Here is a 21,846-nt window from a genome sequence, read left to right on the forward strand (position 1 = left end):
CTCAGTCTGCTTGCAAACTCTTGGTGATTCTTTTAGTCGATTGGAATCATTTTGTTTGTGCCTGAGCAGTGTGAGAATTTTGATGACGAAATGTGAGAAAAAGTTCAGCCTTTTCGCTTAGGCTTCTTGTTCACATTTGATTAGTTCAGGGATGGTTTATCCCGTCGTGCACTCTCACGAGAGGATCTCAGCAAGAAATTCCTATCGCCTTCGTCGCAGTTTAAAAAAATAACTTTATCACGTAATTTCCAAAGTTTTTGCTATCTTACTTTCAAGCTTAGACTCGTGGGGGCATAGAGAGGGTAATGGAATGACATTCAATTAAACTTCACCTGAAGCGGAAGCTGGCGTCGTCCGAATAATCTGTAGATTGTCCATAAAAGTTGGGTAGGGGAGTGTACCATTATCTTTGACTCCAAGCTCGACGCAGTGAGGAAACTCAAGCATGTGTCGTTTGATTGAAAGTAAAAAGGTCTTAGCGGTGTACAGTATTCCTTCGGGGTTCAATACGCCGTGAATTCTTCTCGCGCTTCCTCGCAAGTCGCAGAGCAGTAGATATGCCCCGGTCGAGTGGATATTCCCCGCTCCCCCCCCCCACCCCCTCGCCGTCAGGAGTCAGGCCAGCAACACGGAGGACGCACATTTCTTCCATCTTCATCAGACGTCTTCCTTTCTTTATTAAATATTTCCCAGCTGCATATTTGGGAAAGGTTTCTCCATTCATTTTTTTTAAAGCTCCCTTTTCGATTTCCAGGTTGCTTGGGCAGAATGAAGCTCTCTATGAAGGGGGATTTATGATAGCATTTTTAATGCAAACGAAATAAAAATTTCAAGAAGGCAGTACGTATAAGCACGGAGGTAGTTAGTTGCTAGTTGCAGAGCGAGCTCTTCAGTGTGGTGTATCTCTGGCTGGGCTGTCGTGACTCTTTGGAGTCCATGTGCGGAAATTCGTCTGGATAGGTGTAAAAAAATTAAGAAGTAAAAAATGTGAATAAAATTCTGATCTATTCAATTTGTATTATATAATTTTAGTTCCAATAGTCGTTTTGGAGAAAACGTACTGGCCACCTTATACAATTGCATCCCCCTTCATAATGAGTAGCAATTCAAATAAAAGAAGGCACATTTAAAACACCTGTGCGAGAGGGTGTCGTAAACTTTTAATTATTTCTAAAAAATAATCGAAACACTTAATTTTTATTTGTTATTATTCTTAAGACTTTTCTAAGTAGTCGCCATCCAGAGTTATACATTTCTCACAGCGTTTCCTTTCGAAGGCCGTCATTGTAGAACTCAGTAGATTGCGTCGGAAACCATTGTTCCACCTCTTGAATGGCGTTATTTGCGTTGTCAAATCTCCGACCCAGCAATAGGTTTTTGAGTTATGAGAATAAGAAAAAGTCTCTTGGTTCGAGACGGTGGAATTGAGCGGATGTAGCAAAATTTCAAAGCCTCTTTGAATGCCGGTCGCGCCGTGCTTGCTTCTGAAAAGGAGATAGTAGTTCCCGAACCCAGCGTACTGACACCTTTGACTTCTGCAGTTCTTCGTGAATAGATTTCCACAATGTTGTAACTAAGATTAGTCTCATTCATAATCATTTGGATGGTTGCTCTTCATTATAATGGGATAAAGTCCTATCAACACTAACTTCACTGTGGCAGCATCGTCCGTGACTGATGCCCTTCCACTTCTCGGGTCTTCTGTGACGGACATGTGGCCAGTTTGAAAATTCCTTTTCCGCCTTACAACTGTGCCCTATGACGGGCTATGATTTTCATGAACAACCATCATTTAATCGTGGACTTTCCGGGCACTTAAACCTTTCAAATAATGGAACATATCACACAGCGATCCTCACATGTTCTCAATACTGCGAATTGCTTCAATATACGATTTCCTGAAACAAAACAAATGGACATTAATTGCTGTAATTTACAACTCGATGTACATAAGGATTAAATAATATGCAGAATATATTTTATCCAGATATCTCCGTTATTTTTTAGTAATAATTACTTAAAAACGAAACCCCTACGTATTTATCTGAATTGGATTGGTATCACTCGGATCTCATTTGTGGACCAGACCTCTCTTGTCTTGTGGACCCTCCGCTTTTCTTTGAAAACAAATTAATTTGAACGCGCGACGTGGAGATATTCATATCGTGTTGGAGTTGATATGAAGGCAAAGGTACAGCCATGGTGGCAATTTCACCCTGAGAGTTCAACCTTTGTGGGCGCGATATAATTTTTCATTATTTCCTTGATTTTCGAAACCGTAGGATAAATTCCGAGTCACGTGAGCTGGGGGAATCCACGTAAGTCGATTTCTCATCGCGTCTGCTCCCCATCCGGGTGCACACTGCTACCCGGGCCTCCGTCCACTGACCAAAGTGATCATCTTGTCACCCACACGGAGATGATATTTCGAAGCATGAGTCCGTGCTGATAACGTTTGGTGTAGAATTCACGATTTCTTCCCTCTGTCTCAGAGACTGCTCCTCAAGCGACGGCTACTCCCAGTTATAAAATGGGTCAAACAGCTGAGAGGACTAATTAAATATTAATCTCATATTTCCGGCACGAAAGAAACGTTAACTATCGCGAACTAAATCATATTAAACGAATGTGCGCTCCCATAGGAGTGTGGGATTTCTCCTTCGCGAACTTCCCACGGACTCTTTTGCATACGAGGTTAAATCTATTGTTCTCGGGGGAAAATGGATTTTTTTATGCCAACATTTATAAAATATACCAGTGAAAGACGAAAACTGTAATAAACTTTTGGATTGATAACATGATTGTCTTAAATAGAATACTGGAAATACTTTTTCCATTGTTAAAATGTTCATATTAAAAGGCATGTTGTGCAAATTAAGTTCTTGTTTATCCATAATAGTTTATAAAATATATTTCTCTACAGCTAGCACAATCTCTCTAAATGTATATTTCGCGGCGGAGTTTGATTCTGTTCGCATGCATGGTAATGTTAAACGGAAATGGCATTGCATCAGTATGAGTTGCGCACCTGGTGTTCTTTTGGTATGGAGGTCTATGCAGGAGATACCAGCGTGTAGACGATAGAAAAAAGATGATAACTCTTAGGGGCGGGAACTTGTTTCTACAAATGAATTGACCTCACCAAATGGAATTGCATTTATCTGTCGTTTTATTAGTTCCACCCTCGTACGTGTTGAAGTATGTTGCAAATGTGATGTCATTCGAATAAGCCTTCGAATCTCTTAACTCTGTTTGCTTAAATTGTTTATCTATCGCTTACAGGTTTTGATATATTTTAATAATCTCTTTCCGACATTAGTAATCACTTTTGAGAATTGATGTGAGAAAAGTATGCAACCGCAATACGAATTAAGTAGATTATTTTAATACGCCTACCCTCTAAATCTTTCACTTCTCAAAACTTTCATCGACTTAGCCGGAATGATCATGGGAGATAAGAACATGAGCTCACCTTTTTAAGAACTAGGATATTGAGAGGCGAGACACACTTTAAGGAGGAGTTCACTTCTATGCAATACAACTTTGTCCATTGTTCCTAGCTGCGCTCAATCGATGTTTTCCCATCCACTTAAGACGCAGATCTGTTGGCGCTTCAGTTGCAGATTCAGATTTGCTTGCCGCGTGCATATATCTTGGATAAAGAATTGGCTTTTAAGAATAACCAATACGTTAATGGTGAGTAATTTTTAACTCCGAGATGAGCCAATTAACGGAGTGAGTGTTTGATCCTAGTGTATAGCATATATTTTAAGGTATTCCGGGTGAATTTCATGCGGCCATCAAGCACTTTTATTTTAGATGCCGTACTTGCTCACATGTGACGCAAGGCCTTTGGAATGCATTTAACTACGTGCGTGATGTAATAATGTTACCATGGTTTCCCGTCCCTGTGACTCTCCGTCAACGCTGTAAAAACTTAATGATTTGAAATCTCGAATAGTCCTCTGAATATTTATCAATGTTTTTAATCAAATACCTTTCTATTTATCTATATACAGATTGAGAAACGCTTATTATACCAGCTCCTTTTCTTTTTTACAGAATGGCAGTCCCAGGAGGCAAAACACTATGGATACCCTCGCTGTAAGTTATATTAATTTTCTTCTCTAATTCTATCGGTCTTGTTAAGTGACAATTTTTACAATGCAAAAAGAAAGAGCAAACGCAGGAGTGGGTCTGAAATTTGAGGTGGGACTTATTCACGTTTTTCAATAAGGATTTACTCCTCAGAGCAGAGACGGCGTATGTGCAGTACTATTATGTGTCCTTTTCTATAACATACTTGCTCTTAGTGTATATTATATAACAGTCTTGCCCGTTGTGAAAGGAGACTACTCCTGTGTAACTCCTCGTATAACATGCTTGTAGCCACCAATTTATATAAAATCGACTACATGCAGATAGTAATATTCTTTAAGGGGTTTCGTCTTGTTACTGCGAAATATGAGTCTCATTTTAACATTGTTCTAAATATACTGCAAATGATTGTCCTCTTGTTGTATTTCCAAAAATAAAATGATGCTATGGTCCACTGAGACAAAGTGCCTCCGCCTCCCTTCGATGTTCTCAAAAAAGAGATAACAGACAGAGATGAGTATCATCTTGTGTTCGTTATTCTGTATCATCTCAATTTCCTTTCCATGAGACTCTAGATGGTGTGTTTTCTTTGGCTGCAAGTGATGATTATACCTGTTTGAGAATTATACCAGGCGGGAAAATTATGTTCCCTCGCATCTTAAATGGCTCATTATCTGAATCGCAGCACACACAGTAATTCCACTTCAATAAGATTTACGGGAGTATCTAAGAGTTTTCACACATCGCCAGAAGGATACGCAACTATAAAATTAGTTTTGTTAAATTAATTATTTGCTTGAAATTTTAAGGAACTGCCTAACTTTCAAATTATACCTGATAACATCATATATTGGATGTCTTTACATCAGTGCTTCGTTTTCAACAAAATCTCCTCCTCCATTCTTAGAGTAGCTCGTAGATGCAAAATGGATCGAGATAGGTTTTTGCAAAGAAGGGACTTTTCGGATTGGAACCGAGCTTCCAAAACTGTGTTATGAAAAATACTCGTAAAAAACGCGGGGACCCCTTTTTGGCACCACTCAAGGCCTTATTCTAATACTAACAATTAAAATATTTGGAGAGCTCAGCAACTTGGGGCATCTTGGGATAAGGAGGGATTCAGGTGTGATTTCACAAAGTAAATTTTTCAAACAAATTTTGCGATGTCGCACAAAGCGTTGCGCCCAAGCTGTACGACTTCTTTGAGTGCCGGATCTTGCCGAGAGACCACAGATGGACGGCTCAGGGAATAGAACTTGACCGCCTTTTCCCTGTGGAAATTACACGTCGTTGGTCTTAGCATTCGGTGAGCCCTCACCTATCAAGACAGCTTCTCTGGGTCGGTTTTTTCGTTTCACTACATGAATTGTAGTTAACGATTAAAAACGTAATTTTTCTAACAGCACGTATTTGATGGTCAATATTCAAACGTGGCGGATAATTCAGTGGTTCGAAATCCGAGGAATGGTTAACAGCAAGCCCCTAAGTCTTCCACTTATGCTGGAATTTCTCTTGCGCCTTCCTAGTTCTTATTTCCGATCCGAAGGTGCAGGCAGGTGGGGGGAGGTGGTTTTATTACGTAGACTGGCCAAAAGTTTTACAATAAAGGAAATTTGTCATAAAAAATAGCTGTGCGTGTTGATTCAAAGTGGTTACACGATGATATCTTTTCATGCTCGTTTCACATACATCACCTGTACGTATGACTTGATAATAATCTCGGTTATTTTCATGGCCTCTTAGGCCAAATAACTCATTTTTCTCTAGTTATAAATGCAATTTACATTCATTTTAATTTTCAGTTTGTAATTGCATCGAAACAAAATGATAATTATAGTAAAAAGTCTTTATTGGGGCGAGATTGAGACTAGATGGTGCTTTCCTCCACCTAATTCCTCGTCACTTACATGCATATATGCTTCAACAATTATTTCAACAAAGAGTTCAGAAACTTTTACAGTGATCATTGGTAAATACGAATAAATGAAAAAATGTGACAATTGGGGGAACAATTGTGTATAGTGTAAACAGATATATACGACATTTTTGGGGAAAACGTAAGGATTGTGAACTGATACCCTTGACGAAAAAATCCACTACAGCTTGATTATCAACATGAGATAGAAAAAAATGTTATCTGTGTGACATCAGTGTGACCAGTTTTTGGGGGATGATTGATGGCGTTGGATTGGCATGATGGGGGGTGGGTGGAGTCATTATATTTCCGGTTTGTGGGTATCCCTCTTTATTTGGTCTCAGCGTTTGCTCCTAGGTTTTGTAGGTCAAAGAACCTTCCCTTCATTTATGCCTCCTTTTATGATTCGAGGAAATCCAAATTGAGGTCTCTTAGTATCCCGCGTCCCATTGGTTCTTCCCTCTCGTGCTCCGCGTGGCTTTTGTATCCATTCACCGTGCTGTTTAATGCCTCGTTTCTCATTTCATACGTCACCGGATAAAGTCGTCAAGTCTCATCCCCCGCGTGCATTTTGGAATTCATCCTGGGGATTATTTTCCCAATGACTCACGCATATCTTTTATTGAGTGAACCACACCCCTCGCGAATGTTTTCACAGGATTTTTTTCTTTATTTGGAACCGAAACTTTATTGGGAACAATGAACCACGCTTCTTCTTCGGCGTCGAATGGTGGTATGAGAAATTCTTTGCTCAATGCATCTCGAATAGCTTTCATCGCATGTCACGCTGCTTTCGAGAAAGGCGAAAAAAATCCACTCGTCTTTCTTAGTTTAACGTCTGCTGTCAGTTTCCCCCATCTCCATGCCAGAATTCTCGTTCCCTTCCTGTGGGTTTACATTTATGTTGTCTTCTTGAAGTCCATTTTGTTTAAGCATGTTGGTAGGTTTTCCAAACTTCTTCAGTTCTGTCACTGCGATGTGACCCATGAAACGAGGCGTGTTAATTTCTTCTCCGCTCACCCCAATTCCATGGACCGTACCCTGTGATTCTATAGTTATCGGTTTCAGGTGTATTTTGAAATATTTTTGCTGTATTTTGATACTGTATTTGCTGCATTTTGTTCGCTTAATTTATTGAAGCTCGTTATCCCCCTTCAGTTTTTCGTTCGCGATATGGGAACATGGTTCTATTGAAATTGATGGACTAATTATTTTTCATTCAAATCTATAGCAACTTTTTTTCAGTTATGTTAATGTGGCTTTCCTCTCGATGCTGCCAAGGTCTTCTCAAATTCTACACATACACGAGTTGTTGTAACGTGTATCATGTTGTCCACCCGCATCCTTAACCATGGTATATTCTCCATCGGTTCCCTTATTCTTTCCAATCATAATAGGTTTCGGAAAGCCCGTCTTCTAACTTTTGGATGATTGTGCAATAATTTCCAAAAGTTCGTGGGTAATCTGCGCCGAGCCCAGAATTGGAGAATAGTGAGAATGTTCGTTATTTTGGCATTCAGTGGCTGGGAGGGGACTTGGACTTTAATATTTTCACGTCATTCTGAGAGATGGCTGGGCCTGTCGGCCACTGAACATATCTCTCATGTCTCATAAACGAAAATGTTCACCTTTTCCCGATTCCCTGCGCGCCGGTGACCACCTACAGACTTTTGGAAATAACGGTACTTGTTAGCATTTTGAACACAGTTAAAATCTCCTTTCCTTATTTCCTACGGTATTTAAATCATTAGGATTCCCCGAATCCGAATACATTCGAAATCGTTGATATCTTGCACAATTCAATACAGGATGTCCGTATCATTACTTCCGATCTTCCCGATAATTTCTTGGTTGGTTTTGTCTGTTCCGGGCGTCTGAATGCGGTCGGATACTGGCCCATCTTTATATTGTGCTCCTCGCATTCTTTTTTGTTGAATTAGTCTTCCTGAGGCAGTGGTGGGGAACCTATCTCGGCCAAATACGAGACGAGTCCCAAAATAATCTCGATTTTTTTTTCGGAAAAAGTGGTTTGAAAATTTTATGAAGGGATATCTCCAGCGTGAACCTAGAATGCGTTATTCGCCGCATTTGTGTGAGGGTATAGAGAAAAGGTATGGCAATAAAATGAACTAATTAAGTATGTAGGTAACTTTTATTAACGTGAATGTGACTTTACTTATTATAATCACCCAAACTTGTGAAAGTCTGCATTCGCAATTAGCTAGTGAGTTATCATGCACATTTCAAAGGACGACTTTGTGCATAAGCCAACCAACAAAACCACTATTTTTGGGGACGTTCATTCTTTTATTGGATTTTTTAGTTAAAGACGAAATTACTCGTCTGAGATGCATGGCGGATGTTCTCCGGTTTCCCATTGCCACCTTGATTTAGATCTCGCAGCGTGGTTCACCTTTGAAAGCAAGTCTTACGGCATTCTTGCCTGATTTAAATAATGAGCTACATTGTTCCTTCTCGTTTTCTCTTCCCTTAAAATTGAGATTGTACATCTACATGATATCTTACAGAAGTAATATGTTCTCAAAGTCAAATGTAACCTATGCAGAAGCAGTTACCACTTCTCAACCTCCGGCCATTTTATTAGCTATTGACTGCAAGCATTCCATGGAGTATTTACTAATCAAGTTAATAGCAGTTTGCGTCGTTGCTTAAATTGTTGAAAAAGGTGCATTTATATTTATGGGATCGGAATACAAACGGTTGACTATCAATATCCATTATCGAATTAATAGTAAATTCCTCCTTCTATAATGCCCGGAATTTTTATACAGCCTATGAATTGGGTACACCGATTTAAACAATAGGTATCCAATCAAAATGAATAGGAGATTATTTAAACTACAGTGAACAATAATACAAATTGCTCCTCCTCAGGATACATTGCATAGACTACGGGAATGAAAGAATTTATTTCAAGCAAATATATACGAACATATTTAATGCTAGGGAGTAAATGGACTTACGTGGCATGAAATGTAGGATGTATATAAAAATTTGTGACGAAAAATATCGGAGCGCTGAAATGCGGTGAAATCCAAAAAAAGAGAAAAAGCACGTGATGTATGGTGTTGAGCGTCTCTTTTTAGTGAAACACTGAAGGTTATCTGTTCAGGGTCAATTGAGCGCATCATTTTGAAGAGGGATCTCTCTCGGAAGGGGTTGCCGTCTTCCATCTTAGGAATCAGAATTGGTGTTGCTGCGTCACTTCTCGTACTGTGAGCGCATTCTGTTCCTCTGATTTGCTGTTCATTTTTGCAGGGGCGGTGCCTTGGCCACTACATTCCTCGCACAGTCCTCGGGCGGCCAGCTACTGGCCTGAAATGTCTGCATCCGACGCATCACTCGCCGCCGCAGGTAAGTCCACGGAATTGAGTCAGTGGTAGCGGTCTAACCGCGCTCAAGTCGAATTCCCCTGTGCCACAGAGGAATATATATATCATTCGTTCAAATCCAGATCTATTCTATAAGAAATCTCTCTGTGTGTATATATATATACATATATATGTATATATACGTAACAACTTTGATTAAAGCATTTATACACATAAACCCAGAGAAAGGACACTCGCATATCTAGTTGACGTTTCGACGGCACGGCCGTCGTCATAATGCCGTTCTTGGGGGAAGAGCGGAGATAATATGTGTGGGGGGGTGAAGGGGGAAAGGTAAGTGACGAATAGGAATTGGGCAAGGGGGTAAAAGGGGATGTATAGACTGACCCGATGAAACTATCCTATATATATATATATATATATATATATATATATATATATATATATATATATATATATATATAATATTTGCACGGCACAATAGAACACAAATGAAATAGTAGCACTGAAAAGGACACTCACATTGTAGATTAAGCTTTGGGCCTCCTCCGAGGCCTTCTCGAGGCAGTCTTCCTTGAAGTTCATTCGGCCTCCTCCGAGGCCTTCTTCAAGTAAGACTGCCTCGAGAAGGCCTCGGAGAAGGCCGAAAGCTCAAACAATCTACAATGTGAGTGTCCTTTTAATGTTACTATTTTATTTGTGTTCTATTGTGCCGTCCTAATATTATACAGCTCGTGTGAGTGTCTCTATATCATCGATATGTATCTATATATATATATATATATATATATATATATATATATATATATATATATATATATATGTATCCCATCTTCCTCAATTATCCCACACTGCTTCCCACGACCAATATTTTGATAACTGCTCTGTTTCGGTGATTGAAAGCCTTCCTGAATCCGCAAGCAGTATAGAGGTGAGAACCCGTGAGAAATCTAGGTGATTCAGTCATTTAAACCTCCCGGGCTGAACTCAACCCACTGAAACCACCCAAGAGCCGCTAACACATTTCCTCTCGCCCCCTAGATAGATGAAATGCAATAAAGCAATGAAATCCTCTTTTTCTCTCTTGCCGTCGCTCATATTTCGTAGTCATAGGCAGCGAACCGTAGAGTTCGTTATATTCCGACGCCTATTGCACCAATAGAAAGGTTGGGAGAAATATAAAATCATCACAAATGTGCAAGTCCTCAGTCTTTAGATTGTGTCTGATCCCCACACGTTAGCTTACGTAGTCATTCTGTATTCGTGAGTCATTCGGAAGATGTTTTTGACGCAAAGCGTGAGCTTGTAGCTTGTATTATTAAATATGTTCTTCTCTTCCCCTTCCTCCGGTCGCAATGATCATCCCACTCCGCAAACTTTTCAGTCACCCCTTCAGAGCATTTCCCACGATCACCTGGGCCCGCCGCTCAGGTGGCGTGAGCAATGAGCGGAGAGAAATTTGTGGGAAGGGCGAAGGGGGAGGGGGACTGTGACAGTTGCCCAAGGCCAGCGCAGGCAGTCGAGTGTCATTTGAAATCCTCGGGTGAGAGATTCAGCGGGTGGGGCGGGGATGGGCCCTTTAACAGAATTTCACAAGTTCTCGCAGCACGCTACCCAAAACGGGAGGGCGGTTTTAAATTTCTCTCGATAATGGTGGCGCGTAGACGCGATTTGTAATTTGAATAGTGTTTTATGCTTCGCTGGGAAAAACTGCTGCCTGACTTTTTATTTATGCTGATGAGAAATATAAATTTTGTTTTGAAATAATACCTCCAATATTAGGCACTTTATATTTTTAATGGGTAGGCTAGCATCCGCTGAATATATTGGGGAAAGTAATGCATTACACTCTCTCAATACGAAAGATAAGTAAACATCGTAATTCGTCATAAAATAAAAATTACTTATGCATAGAGCGTTGAAATAGTGGCCGGAGGTCCTGTTTTCGATTACCAGTGGCAATGATAACCCTCAGCTTTACCCCAGCTGTGTGAGTTTCGGCTTTCTTGGGAAACCACAGGTGGCATAGGGAAAGGCCACCTACTCTTTTGTGAAATTTTCACGAGACTTCGTATTAGGTGAACTCTACCCTCACCTTTCAAACCAACCTTCGGGTAGATTACCTTGGTCTAGTGTAATTAAATTCATATAAATTTTACCTTTCAAAGAAACGTGCAGTGTTTGGCCCTTCTCTTTCTTTGGAGATTCCGCAACTTCCATCTCCATTCGCATAAATAATCATTGTTTTTCAACCCAAGTCGCATTCCTGTTCACCCTCTCTATTCTCGTGTATTCGGCTCCCCATGACTTATCCCCCCTCTATCGCGGCTTCTCTCTTCCCGTTCTAGAATCCCTCCCCGATTCCGCTGCAAGTACGGAAGTAAGGACTCGTGAGGCCACAAACATATACAGGGACTTTCATTTCTACCAACCACCAGGTCTCAGATAAATGCACGAAATCTCAACCCTTTTCCTTCACCTTTCACTTTTCTTCCATCGATGAAGACGGAGGGGGATCGATATGTTGCAGTGGCTATCGTACTGGCTTCCTACCTAGAGGGTCCGGGTTCGAATTCCGGCGGCGTCGAATATTTTTCAGTTGTATCTCGATCCCTACTCGAGGTGCTTTGTTGAGGGCACTTTGAGTGAGTACGCCGTCCGTTGGATGGGACGGTAAGCTATGGCCTCTTGGCTCCTTTTGTTAAGAGTGGGCTAATGCCAACGCCGAGTTTCTCTAATCCCTAATGGCGCAAATGACCTTAGCTGTCGGTCGCCTTCCCTAAATACTACTACGAAGACGGAAGGTCCCTGCCGGAACATCCCAATGACCATGCGAGTGCTTTTATCTGTTTGGAAATGGAAGGGTGGAGAGAAACCCGGTGTCGGCATTAGCCTGCTCTTGTCGGAAGGCGCCAAGGGGTCTTCAGTTTAACGTCCCATCCAACGGAAGTCGTACTCACTCAAAGTGCCCTCTACAAAGCACCTCAAGTAGGGATCGGGATAATACTGCAAAATATTTGTTGTCTTCAGGATTTGAACCCGGGCCCTCTCAGTGGGAAGCCAGTACGATAACAACCCGATCCCGAGGCTATTATCTGTTTGTTTTACATGCAGTATGTGTGTGGTGTCGTCGAGTTTACATGTACGCACTCTCAAATGTAAAAGTCGCGAATTCCATGCGTAAATGCAGATTTTAGGGAATTTGCATTACAAAACTCAGGAGAAATAAATCATTAAAATAAAAGAACAACTAATCTCATTTTGATTCTGGATACTCACCCCCCGTCTCGAAGTTCCTTTGCTTTTTAGTTGACCAAGAATACAATGGCCGACGTGTCAGCTTCCAAATCCACTCAATCATAAGCACCCACCACTGGAAACTTGGTGTCAATTTACGTTACGGGTCCGACAAGACCGTGGGAAACCACCACGTATCGTAAACGAACTAGGCCTCCTTCTTCCGTTTGGTCCAATGATGCTTGAGCTCCAGCCTCCGACTATCCTCGCAAACCTCCCCCACCCCATGACCAAAGGTTCCCATTCCATCTCAAGAACCACATTTTGATGGATGCGAAAAGTTTCCGGCCGAAAGGCATTTTTTTAATATAAAAATTTTAAAGCAGTTCCAATTCATGTATTCATTTACCAATCGAGTTGTTAAGATTATAAAACCACGAGTACGTCAATTGCTTTAAACTAATAGGGTTTCAGCAGGCCTGGGCAATCTAAAAGGAATTATCAGAGTAATCAAAAGTGAAATCAGGTGATGTTCATCTCTTGGTGTTATATAAAGAATATATACATCCCGGGTGGTTAAAACTGCACAGTCGTGCATTTTTCCATGTTTTTTCGTGGAATAATGCTTTCTGTACTACAGACAACTCCTGTGGGGAATTCGATAAGTGTCAAAGGAAAGGCATCCACGTAGGACAATTTTAGAATCAATTGGCGCAGGGGTGGTCTCGGAACGGAGACACATGGCTGGCGCGGCGGGTAAGAGCTGTAACGGCCGTAAAAATCCGTGAACATTGGACTTCCGGCCGAATGTAATACACTCCTGATATCCCATCTGGGGTCCGTATGTGTTCCCAGTCTGCTCCATCACTCTGATGACTATTCAAAGTCTTGCTCTTCCCCCTCCACTATTCTAGTCTCTTAAACCCGAGTCCTCAGCTCCAACTCACGAGAATAGCCTTCATACTATTTTCCTGTACCTCTATACACGTACATGTGTATATGTATATAGTGATGGTGCCCAATGTGGCTGCAGTGGTTCACCCCACTGCAAACAGGAAGGACACGTTTACTTGTACTAGTAACCCATGGGAATTAAATCAAACCAAATAAATTTAAATTCATAAGGAGACGAGCGTCTCTTTTGCTAATACCTTCATTGCATAAAATCAAAATAGTTCATTGGTCAAAAATTTTATATCACTTTAATACTCTGAAAATAGCGCTTTCACCTTTTGCCGAGCACCTCAAGATGATTTGGGAAGTAACTTCAGGTAACGGTGTGGATTTTACGTTATTTTGTGCGATGGAAAAACGCACTAATTAATTACGGAAAGCACGAAAATCTATCTGATGATTAAAAAAGGTTTTAGAATATACATGTATTTTTATGGGCGATGACGAATACATTCACCTTGTGGGAAAAGATGATGGTTGCTATTCAATAACTTTATTCCTAATGGTAATGGGAGTTTTTGGATTCAATGCAATAAGCTGTAGGCTTGGTTACATTACCTTATTGCATGTCAATCCAAGAATGCCTTGCAATTCACCTTTGGTTGTTAAATTTCATAGCGTTTATGGATAGGAAGCGGGTGATGTTAAATGAATGGAAATATATATTTCGGAGGAGATTAACAAATTTTGAGAGAAAGTGGAAACCTTACATCAAAATAGTCCAATTGCTATTAATGAATTCCAATCATGTAACTCTCTTTCTAACTTGCGATCTCCTTAAAAAGGCGCTGCCACACCATTCCATTAGGTATTTATCATCTTCAATTCCCCTACTCTTAGAAAACGGTTAATACTCGTAATAATTGTATTTTGGCATTAATATGCCTCGGTAACCATTGCACGTAGTATGTCCGAATTCTCTGTGAATGAAAATGGGGCTTCCCGTTGACCGACAATTTGAAAGTGAAAATAATTGCTTAAAATTTGCGTTCAATCACATTGTTGATACCTTTTCAATTAACATTTTAAATGTTTGAAAAATTAAAATTTTCGACCATTTTCCCGTATAAACGTCTACTTTTGAAGTCTCTAAAGCGATTCTTTCGTGCATACATTAATAAAAGAAAATGGTTCAACCGAGTATAGAAAACGATTCTACGTGTTAAGCAAATAGAAAACGTTTCGGAAGTGATTTCGTCGAATTTATGATTCCTATATGGGCGATTCTCTTTTTTCTGGTGAGTGTATGTATGTATCTATAGCATGTAAACGTTTCGTCTTGTTATCTTTGATCATTTGTTCTACCGAGTTATTTGAAGAGGTAGCCGTCAGTGAAAAGGCAAAATTTGTGATTATGAGAATGTTTACTACCAAATCCGGAGCACTTGCAAATCAGGTCGCATTTGTCCGGAAGGTTTCTTGCGGAGATCTATAAGCCCTGAAAAATTCAGAAATATCGCCGCGGTAATTGGCACTAGGAATTTATATAATATATTATCAACATCTTCATCGTCTTCAGACGTCTTCAGGAGTCGCTTTATTTTAATAGAGGAAATATCCACCGGAATTATTATCCCACGCATCCAATAATATAATCGAACTACTCACAAAAGTACTTCAACTTCTCGTTCATCAAACGAAGAAACCGCCATGACCCGTTTTTCTGTGGACGCCCTGCCCACGGCCGCGACGTTTCCACTTGGGCGGGACGCGCGAACTGATCATAGGATTAGCCCAATCAGGGGACGGGACTTGCTCGACCTGCACGCGTAACTAAATTCTCTCTCCGGATTGGTCGAACAACCTCCGCACCGCACCAACCATCCCGTACGCTCGCGTGAAACCTTTTCTGCAGGGATAGATGCTACTCTCTAAATGGGAATGATTTTAAAACCCTACTTCTAACACTTATGATCAAAGTGTTAGGTCAAATATATCTAATCAATAGCATGACCCTCAAAATAGCCAAGTGTGAGCAATTGCATAATTAAACCCGACGACAAGAGGAATATCTATCGTAATATGTATTTTTATATTCTTTCAAGTACGACGAGCGTGTCAACTACTCAGGCTCCTTTCTCAGTTTCATCCCGGAGACACAGTCCCAAGCTACACCCCTGACCAACCCGCCTCCCTACGAGCTCACCTCCCCCTCAGATGGGGTGTGTGCACGCATATGTGCAACAAGAGGCATATTACGCGTCAACTTGACCGTGATGGTTATGCATTGATAAGCGTTTTTAGGGATGAACGAGTGGACTGTTTTTTATTTAGTATTACTTCTCTGTTATTGAAGATTTAGAATTATTATTTAAACCCACTCGAGAATCCGATGGTTTTTACAACTTGTTACTGTAAAGGATTGTTTCATTCGAGGGAAATTTTAAAATAAAACTCTTGCAACCGTCGATTAAATATTATTTAATAAATGTTACCCTTAGTTCATTAATCTGATTGGGTATCCCGTTACCAGGTAAGCGGTATATGGCAAGTAATGTGGCTGCTTTTTAAGATAATCAAAGTGCTGGTTTTCTACCTTCTACGATTGGGCTCGCAATTTTCTACTCCGGTGAGGTCGTCATCGCGAAAATTTCATCTGGGAAAATAAAAATTTTTGGTCGGGGTAACCTCGTGAAAAAACATGTTTTTGAATTTTCTTCAACAGAGTGTACGACCAGCGGTCTCGGCGAACACTAGTCGTAGTGCTTACTATAACCAAGGAAGGAGACAAGGAATTACGAAAAAGTTCTGCCACCAGAACGGCCACACTGCCTTTGGGCCCAGCCCTATGCGAGCGTTCACCCTTGCCGTCCTTACGTGAGCAGCGGATGTCCCGCGGAAAAATAGGATTAGGACACCCATTCATGTCGCGGTCCCGTCCATTGCGGGGAGGTATCCTCGAGTTAAGCAGCCGGGTAGACTGGTGCGTGAAGCGTCGGGTCTAACGCCCAGGATACATCCCGGAGGGAAAGAAAATCACGGCGACTTGGGATTCGCGTAATTGCCGCTAGGAATAATGTGATTTTCGGGAAATCGCCCTAATTTTTGGTGACTTCCGTGACATTTCCGAAGTATTAAATATTATTGCCCCCATACTAATGAAGTATTGTCATCACTATTCGCTTTCACGAGCAGGAGGGAAATGACTACGGGGACGTTAAGTACGAATATTAAGAAGACACTCGTCAAAACTTTCAAATGGAACGTGGTTTTGTACGGCACGGAAACATGGTCAGTGAATCAACGTTATTGGCGTAGATTAGAGTAATTTGAAATGTGGTTGCGGTGAAGGATTGAGAAGGTGAAGTGGACAGAAAGAAAAACAAACGAGGAAGTGCTGGCCAGGGTGGGGGAGGAGAGGGGATTGTTGGGAAAAATCAAAGGAGACAGGAAAAATGGTTTAAAAGCATATTGATTGGCAGAGTGATATTGAAGACTGTGATAGAGGGGAATATACTAAGTTAGTGAGGAAGGGGCAGGAAAAGGATAGGGTTGTTGAATGGAATGAAGATAGGAAGTAGGTAAGTATGTTGAATTAAACAAGGATTTACGGCAATGGCCAACAATAAAATCTCTATCCTGCAACGTGGTACCGTGGTGAGTCGAGAGTTCAACTGACCGGTGTTCGCCGGGTTCAAATCACGGAAGTTGTCTTTACAAACTTACATCTAAAATAGGCGGCATTAATGGTAGAATTTCTTATAAATTTGAATGATGGCACAGGGATTTGGATCGGCTAACCTTCACTGATTGTGTGGATTTGGCACGCATTAGTGCGGGTCTACCCTTGCCAATGAAGCACAACCTGGTTCTGATTGGATGTTGTGGTTTGTGTATCCCAATTTAAGAAGCGTTCTTCATTTGTTACATTACCTGTTTCACTAGACATATGTATGGCCTCTCAATGTTTCAAATAGAGAGCGGTTCTTAAAACGTTTACATAGTTACTTAAAATGTCTACGTATGTTGAGATCACATAGTTACTTAAAACTTCCTCGCATGTTGCGATGATCGTCAATGTTATAGAAGAAATTAATTTCATATTTTGAATTTATTTCAGAACAAAAATAAACATATTTGATAATAAAAGTGAGCATATCTTGGCATGCTCGAGGAAAAGTGTTCCAACGTTTCAAGGATTGCCAAACCAAGGAAGCCATTGGCATTAGTACGAATCAAATCGTGCCTAATTTAGGATCGTTTGAAATTATATGGTCATTACACTAATTTTCTATCTTAAGTTTATACGTTGTTTAATTTGCACTTTTAGTTTTTGGCGTTCGTTCTTAATCGTTAGTAATTTCTTGAAAACAATCGACATAAGAGAACTTGGTGCAAGATCAGAAGCCGGAAGAGTGGTCCAAAAGTGCTCGTCTGCTCTGCATTCTTTGATCTTTCTGTTGATCGATAAGCATTTTCGGTGTCCACCGTACACACCGTTTGTGATTCCTGACCTTTTCCGTAACAATCTTGTTATTCTGATGAGTTCAACAAGAGGAAATGTATTAGCCACTAATCGTCAATTATCGACCAGATCGCAGTTCTTGGCTCACTGGTTGAACAATTTCATCGGTCTGGATACTGAGCCTACCATTCGCTCTTCGTCATGCATATGTGTGCGGCCATTTTTGAAGTCTCGACTCCATTATCTAAACTTCCCTTCAGTCATTACTGTAGGTCCATAAACTAGGCACAACTCCCGATGAAATTGGCTGGCTGATTATCCTTTTGCGCACAAAGGAATCACAGCACGGACTTTGCAACCGGCGAGAGCAATGATTTTGCTAACATTTTTATCTACATTATGTGAACTTTTATCCACAGTATGATAAACCACTCTCTTGGTTTCCAGGTCTTTAAAAACACTACCTCCCAGTCATCACCCGTAAACTATTACCCCTTCCCAAACTCATTATCGCATACCCACAATCTTACCTCCACGGCAGGGTATCCTCAGTAATACCCCCCCTAGCAATACCCCCCAGCCACACCCTCACGGCAGAACGCCCTCCTACTCCTTCCCACTCAAAATACTCACAGGCAACGTCGCTAATCTTTGTCCTTCATGCACAACTGAATTCCTCGAAAATAACCTTGAGTCACTACATTTTACCCAACTGTCCACCAAATTCCGGTGCCGATTTCAGCAAACCTTTTCGACCCTAAAACCCTTTTGCACCAGAATTCTTCCCTAAAGGACACCACAGATCCCTAAACCCTCTCGCACCGGAATATGTCTCTTTCCAACTTGAAGGTAAAAATACGTCTCGAGGGCTTTCCTCTTCAACCATTGATCTACGTGAACAATACGTACCTTCAAGCAAATTCCTTAACAATCAATTAACCTAATGCGAAATTTCTATATCTCACCCCCGTTCTTTTCAAATAATTTACCCCAACGCTCAAAGTCTCTCTGCACGCCTTGACGAATTGTGCCAACTTCTACCTGACAATGACGTTCATGCAATTTCCATCGCTGAGACTTTGCTAAAGCCTCATATTTCTACCACGTTTGTCGTCACCCTTGGATACAGCTTCTATCGACATGATCGTATTGGTAAGGGCGGTGGAGGCGTAAGTGTCTACGTGAGAAAAGATCTATCATTAAAAATTACATCAAAAAGTTATTACATTTGCTGCAAATTACCCGAGTTTTCATTCTTGGAGATAACCTTCAACAAAAAAAAATTCTTTTAGGCATCGTTTACCGCCCACCCAAGGTGGGTTATTTTTCCGATTTGAAAGAAGCCTTATCTTCCCACATTTCTAACTATGGTCATGCTATTATTACCGGTGACTTCAATGCCAACTTTCTTTCCTTAACTTATTACTAGAACAATTACTAACTCTATGTCATACCTTGGCCATAGCATACCTCCCCTAGAACCTACCCATCATGCATCTCCACCAGCCCGATGGCTTGATGTCATCATTACAGCCAATCCTGACAAAGTTACAACAAAGGGGCAACTTTCTACCGCAGGAATATCCATGCATGATGTATTATTTTTAAAATACTCAGATGTCCTAAATTTAAGCATAAATTCATTCTTACTCGCGATTTCAAGTTGATAGACGACAAAAAGCTAGTATCCGATGCTGCTACCATTCCATGGCAGTCTATAGATTTCATCGGCGACATATATAAAAAAGTAGAATTATTTAATACCTTCTTAAATGACTTAGGAGACAAAAATGCACCGTTAAAAAAATTCGACTCAAAACCATGCTCCCCGTGGATAACAGGTAAAATAAAAGCCTTGATGCGCAGGCGTGACGCAGCTATAGCCTATCTAAAAAACATGAAAACGAAAATTTATTCCATGTCCACAAAAAATGGCGTAACAAAACTAAGCAGGTCATCAGAAATTCCAAAATTAGATATGCCTTCCAAATATCTTATTACTTATTGCCTTCCAAATAACTTATTGCAAAAAAATAATACTTAAACAATTTGCATAATTCTGGACCAACTCCAGTTTCCGCTGCAAGCTCGTTTAAATTTCTCCCATTACACAAATGCAAGTCCTGCAGGCCCTAAAAAAAATCAAGTCCTCCTCAGATGGAGCTGACGGAATGTCAGCTATTCTCATCCGCAAATTACTTCCTAATGTGCTTCCTGTTATAACTCGTATCTTTAATTGGTTTATCCTAACTGGAACATATCCCTCGCTCTGGAAACGCGCCCTCGTCCGTCCCATCCCAAACAAATCCACACCCACCAGCATCGCTGAATACAGGCCAATCAGCATTTTGCCTCCTTTATCAAAGGCATTCGAGAGACTCATGCATGAACATGTCTCAAAGTTTCTCAATGAAAATGACTTACTTGATCCTCTACAATCAGGTTTTCGGTCCTCTCACAGTACAGCTACCGCTCTCCTTAAAATAACAGATGATATCCGACTATCCATGGATCGCAAAGAAGATCGCAAAATCTAGGAGGGTCGTCATTGTCACGCGGTGATGACTCTCCTAGACTTTACCAAAGCCTTCGACTCTATTGACAAAGATATTCTCTTAGCAAAACATCAAATCCTGAATTTTTCTTCCTCGTCTTTACAATGAATTTGCTCATCCTTAATTGACCGATTTCAAAGAGTCATCACACCTAACTCATCCCCTAACTGGCTTCAAATGCACAGGGGTGTTCCACAAGGAGTCATTCTTGTGCCCTTCTTTTTCCCCTGTATATAAATGGTATTAGTAAAGGTATTTCTAATGGCAATGATTTACAAAATATCACAATTCCCGTCTTCACGACCTATCTAGAATTATTAACGAAATTAATTCCAATCTTGCTGCTTTGCCACTACGGGGTATAAAAAATGTACTGAAAATAAACCCAGTCAAAAGTCAGTCCATTGTAATCGGATAACATAAACTACGTCCCAAAATGAGTACTGAGGAATTCCCTCCACTAAAATTACAAGGATCTATCATATCATACCTAAGGACAGTAAATAATTTAGGCGTAACCATTAATGGAAGGTTTTCTCGGACTGATCATGCAATTGCTCTCTGCAGAAAAATAAGCTCATCCCTTCATTCACTGAAAAGGTTGAAGCACGTTGCTCCCCCCTCCTTAAAGATTCTTCTTGTATCCTCTCTTCTCATACTCCATTTTGATTACTGTGATGTGGTTTACCAAAATCTTTCAGGCGAACTAAAAACCAAACTCCAGAGGACCCATAATTCCTGTGTGCGGTTCATATGTGATCTTAGAAAATACGATCATATTTCTGATTTATTTACAAGAATATCCTGGTTAAAGCTAGAGGGTCGCAGGCATTTACATACTCTTTCCATTTTCTACAGGATATTTTCAAACGACACACCTAACTATGTATGCAGAAATTTCCTCCCCATCAGCTCCATCCACAACAGGAACACTAGGGGCAATAATAAACTTGTCCCACACTATCGCACGGAAATCTATCGCAAATCTTTTCATGCTGCATTATGCCGTCTACGGAACTCTCTCCCAGATGACATGAAAAGAACTCTCCAGCCACAACAAGATTTAAGAGAGCACTACACAAGTTCATTTTCCTCAGGTACAAAACTTAACCAGTATACCCTCCCTCATTTCACTCAGCTGCTATATAGATCACTGTTTCTACTTTTTCTTTTGCCGTCTTAAGCAGCAGAATTTAGCATCATTATTTTTTTAGTTAATATTATATTTCTCATTACTCCCCATGTGTTTTCAATGTAATCAATTTCTTAATTTCTATTTCAGTAACTTAATAAAATGTATACTATGTGAAAATATTTACCGTGTCTATG

General features: G+C 40.6%; 1 protein-coding gene across 2 annotated transcripts in view; it reads left to right on the forward strand.

Moving 5' to 3' along the window:
* The window catches only part of LOC139697228 (recombining binding protein suppressor of hairless-like), a 194,890-nt gene that overhangs the window by 147,885 nt on the left and 25,159 nt on the right, over positions 1-21,846 (forward strand). For both annotated transcript variants that reach the window (XM_071595898.1, XM_071595897.1), the window contains exons 4-5: positions 4,063-4,104; positions 9,293-9,388. In XM_071595898.1, coding sequence (XP_071451999.1) covers positions 4,063-4,104; positions 9,293-9,388 — 138 coding nt within the window. The remainder of the gene's footprint in view (positions 1-4,062; positions 4,105-9,292; positions 9,389-21,846) is intronic.

Source organism: Hetaerina americana, unplaced genomic scaffold (genome assembly GCF_022747635.1).
Source record: "Hetaerina americana unplaced genomic scaffold, ioHetAmer1.1.p SCAF_70, whole genome shotgun sequence".
Taxonomy (NCBI): Eukaryota; Metazoa; Arthropoda; class Insecta; order Odonata; family Calopterygidae; genus Hetaerina; species Hetaerina americana.